This window comes from Rattus norvegicus, chromosome 6 (genome assembly GCF_036323735.1).
Source record: "Rattus norvegicus strain BN/NHsdMcwi chromosome 6, GRCr8, whole genome shotgun sequence".
Lineage (NCBI taxonomy): Eukaryota > Metazoa > Chordata > Mammalia > Rodentia > Muridae > Rattus > Rattus norvegicus.
Genome location: NC_086024.1, coordinates 142,496,018 through 142,500,319, shown reverse-complemented (window position 1 = coordinate 142,500,319; position 4,302 = coordinate 142,496,018). Strand labels below are relative to the sequence as shown.

Genomic DNA, 4,302 nt, shown 5'->3' with positions numbered 1-4,302 from the left:
ACTAGTAGTGGTAGATTGTAGTATGAGTCCTGAGAGTCATGGTAGATTATAGCATAGTTCACATAAGATTGAAAAAATTCAAAGAATAAAAATCCTTATGGAATATAGACATAACAACTTTACTTATGTACAGATTTTTCAAATGTGCACTTTTACACTGCATATTTCTCATGATACTTCTTGTCCCTCCTATTTTGCCTTGATTCTACTAGAGAATTTCAAGGACACAATATCATGTTTTTGCATAAATAGTTGTAAATAACTATGAAATTTTTAAGAGCTGCTAATTATAGTCTCATTTAATGTCTGTGATTTTGAGATTGTCTTCATTAATATAATTACATTCATTTTTCAAAAAGCAATGTTAATTTCTTATTTATTTCTGGGCAAAAGTCTGATATAGATATAAATATATATATCAGTCAAATATATATGTGCATGTGTGTATGTTTGTGTGTGTACAATTTATGAATATATATTCATGCCTTACTGATAAAATCATTTCTTGACATGCCTTTAGCTTATTGTTATAATTTAGTTATTGAGAATCCTCCTGCAATAAGCTTTGATAGTTAAATAATTTTGAAGCACATTAAATTTAGTCATTGGCTTTTGAAACATATAACCTGTTGGAAAAGCAAATATTAGTTGCAAATATGAGAAAGTAAACTCTAAAACTATAAAAATTGGCTATTCTTGAAATTTTCCATTATTATAGTCATAATCTTCATCATCTTCATCATCATAACAATGATCAAAACCATGATCATCACCATCCACATCATCACCACCACCACCCTCATTATCATCATCATCATCATCATCATCATCATCATCATCATCATCTCATCATCATTTTCATCATCACAGAACATTATCTTTAAATCAATGTGTTAACATATAACAGAGTGGAGCAACAGATACAGGCCAAAAATTGATTGCAAAATCTGTTTATGGTTCATAGAAAGTGACTGGGATGCAGTTCCTTACAGAGGAATAGGATTTGGACTTGAGCATCCTGCTGCCTGACATATGTGCCTTTTCAGTCCTTCCTCTTCACAGTTTTTCTCCAGCTGGACTAGGTTCTTATGTAATAAGTCCCCTCATCATGATTATGCAAATTATCTGAGTCTATGGGAGTAAATACAGGGATGTCCACACATTGAAAGCAACATATGATCAGTCCTCCCCTGAACACAATGACTATAACCATGGAATGGAGCTGGGTCTTTCTCTTCCTCCTGTCAGTAACTGCAGGTAAGGGTCTCATTATTTAGAAATCTGTAAAGGAGACAGGGTATGAGATGGCACTGAAATCCACTCTGACATTTCCTCCATAGGAGTCCACTCCCAAGTCCAGCTGCAGCAGTCTGGAGCTGAGCTGGTGAAGCCTGGGACTTCTGTGAAGCTGTCCTGCAAGGCTTCTGGCTACACCTTTACTAGCAACCATATGAACTGGATAAAGCAGACGACTGGACAGGGCCTTGAGTGGATTGGAATTATTAATCCGGGAAGTGGAGGTACTAGCTACAATGTGAAGTTCAAGGGCAAGGCCACATTGACTGTAGACAAATCCTCCAGCACAGCCTTCATGCAACTCAGCAGCCTGACACCTGAGGACTCTGCGGTCTATTACTGTGCAAGACACAGCATTGGAACCACATGCTGAGTGTGTCAAAAACTCTGAAGGAGCAGGAAGCTGTGCTGGAACTGAGATGACAGAAAGAATAACCTTTAGACTTGCTTGAAAAGTGTAATTTTTATTATCCATTTATTGCTTATTCCTCACAATCTTATATTGCCTTTGTCATTTTCTTAAGAGCAGTTCTATGAAAATTGTTTTCCTGATTTAGGATAAACCCACAGTACAGCATACCTTGTTATTCTGTTCACCAGTGACCACTTCCATTGACCTGTTTCTTATTCAACAAAACAACAAAATTGGAAACATATGGTGTATTAGTTTCTTTTTATTCTAGAGCTTTTAGGTGTGATGTTAAACTGCTAATGTATGTTCTCTACAGTTTCTATTTGGAGGCATTCAGAGCTATGTTTTCTCTTCTTAGCAGTGCTCTCATTGTGTTGCATTACTTTGGGCATGCTGTGCATTCATTTTCATTAAATTTTAAAATGTCTTTTATTTCTTTCTTTATTTCTTACTAGACCAAGTTATTAATGAGTATAGCATTGTTCAACTTCCATGTATATCTGGGCGTTCTGTTGTTTTTATTGTTATTGAAGACCGGCCTTAATCTGTGGTGGTCTTATAGGCTGCATGGGATTATTTCAATCTTCTTGTATCTGTTGAGTCATGTTTTGTGACCGACTATATGGTCAATTTTGGAAGAGGGACCATGAGGTGCTAAAAAGAAAACACAGTCTTTTGTTTTAGAACGAAATGTTCTATAAATATCTGCTAAATATATTTGCTTTATAACTTCTGTTAGTTTCTCTGTGTGTATGTTTGGTTTCTGTTTCCATGATCTGTTCAATGATGAGGGTGGGGTGTTGAAATCTCCCACTATTATTATGTGACATGCAATGTGTGGTTTGAGCTTTAGTAAGGTTTCTTTTATGAATGTAGATACCCTTGCATTTGGAGCATAGATATTCATGATTGAGAGTTTATCTTGTTGGATTTTCTTTTTTTTTTCTTTTTTTTTCTTTTTTTTACTTCATATGAAGGGTTATTCCGTATCATTTTTGATAAGTTTTGGTTGAAAGTTGATTACATTTGATATTAGAATGGATAGTCCAGATTGTTTCTTGGGACCATTTTCTTGAAAAAAATTTTCCATCCATTAACTCTGAGGTAGTTTCTGTTTTTGCCACTGAGGTACGTTTCCTGTATTCAGCAAAATGCTGGGTCCTCTTTCTATCTGTTGGTCTATCTCTTTTCATTGGGCATTAAGTCCATTGGTGTTAAGGAATTTTAATAAATAGTGATGATTGTTTTCTATTTTTGTTGTTAGAATTATGTTTCCGTGCCTCTCTTCTTTTGGGTTTGTTGCAAATAGATTTTTTTTTTTGCTTTTTTAGGATATACTTTCCCTCCTTATCTTGGAGTTTTCCATATGTTACTGTTTGTAGGGCTAGATTTTTGGAAAGATATTGTGTAATTTGGTTTTGTCATTGAATATCTTGTATTCTGCATTTATGGTAATTGAGAGTTTTGCTGGATGTAAAAGCCTTGATCGGGATATGTGTTCTCTTAGGGTCTGTATGATACCTCCCCAGAATCTTCTAGATTTCACCGTCTGTTGAGAATTCAGGGGTTATTCTAATAGGTCTGCCTTTATATGTTGCTTGACTGTTTTCCTTACTGCTTTTAATATTCTTTGGTTTGTGCATTTGGTGTTTTAACTATTATTTGGTTGGAATAATTTCTCTTCTGTCCAATCTATTTGGAGTTCTTTCTATCAGCTTCTGGTATGTTTATGTGCATCTGTTTCTTTACATTATGGAAGTTTTCTTTTATAATTTTGTTAAAGATATATAGTGGACATTTAAGTTGGGAATGTTTTCTCTCTTCTATACCTATTACCATTAGGTTTGATCTTCTGTGTACTGGATGTCTTGGGTTAGTAGATTTTTTGTGTTTCACATTTTTTTGTCAATGATTTCTATGGTCTTCTGCCCTGAGAGTCTCTCTTCTATCTCTTATATTCTGCTGGTGATTCTTGCTTCTATGTGATTGACATGTAACGTTTCCATGCTCAAACTCTGTGAATATTCTCTGTTAAACACTCCAAAGATTTGTATATTTTGTATTTTTAATATAAATAAACCCAGATCCCTGAGATTGCTCAAATAAGGGGCACCAAGAAGACAGCATGCATGAGGTGGTCAGATCCCTCTGACACATGTACATCAGAGAACTGCCAACTCTGCTCTCAGTGGGAGAAGATGCACCTAACCTGACACATACTAGAAGTCCCGAAGAATTGGGATGCTGGGTAGAGGGGGAAATCTTGAAGACAAGGGCAAGAAGAAATGGGATGAGGAACTGGGTAGGGTTGACTATGAGTGTGTCACTGCTTGGATTGTAAAAAATAAAAGAAATAAAAATAATTATTAAAACTTATACAATGTGTTCTGACCACTGATACTCTTTTTAACTTCTGCCATAAATTTCACCATTCATCTAATGAGACATCCTGCCATTTTTCTATAGAATGAAAAAAACATAAAATAAAATAGGTTTAAGTAATCAAAAAAAGAAGAATCTCTTTCACACACACACACATACACACACACACACACACACACACACACACACACACACACACTTGACTCTATAAG

The 4,302-nt window shown here is 35.2% G+C and overlaps 1 gene segment (V, D, J or C); it reads left to right on the top strand.

Moving 5' to 3' along the window:
* Window positions 1-1,173: 1,173 nt before the first annotated feature.
* On the top strand, window positions 1,174-1,684 carry LOC108351380 (Ig heavy chain V region 108A-like). The segment is given in 2 exon segments: window positions 1,174-1,257; window positions 1,341-1,684. Coding segments are annotated over 2 exon segments (411 nt in total).
* The last annotated feature ends 2,618 nt before the right edge of the window (window positions 1,685-4,302 follow it).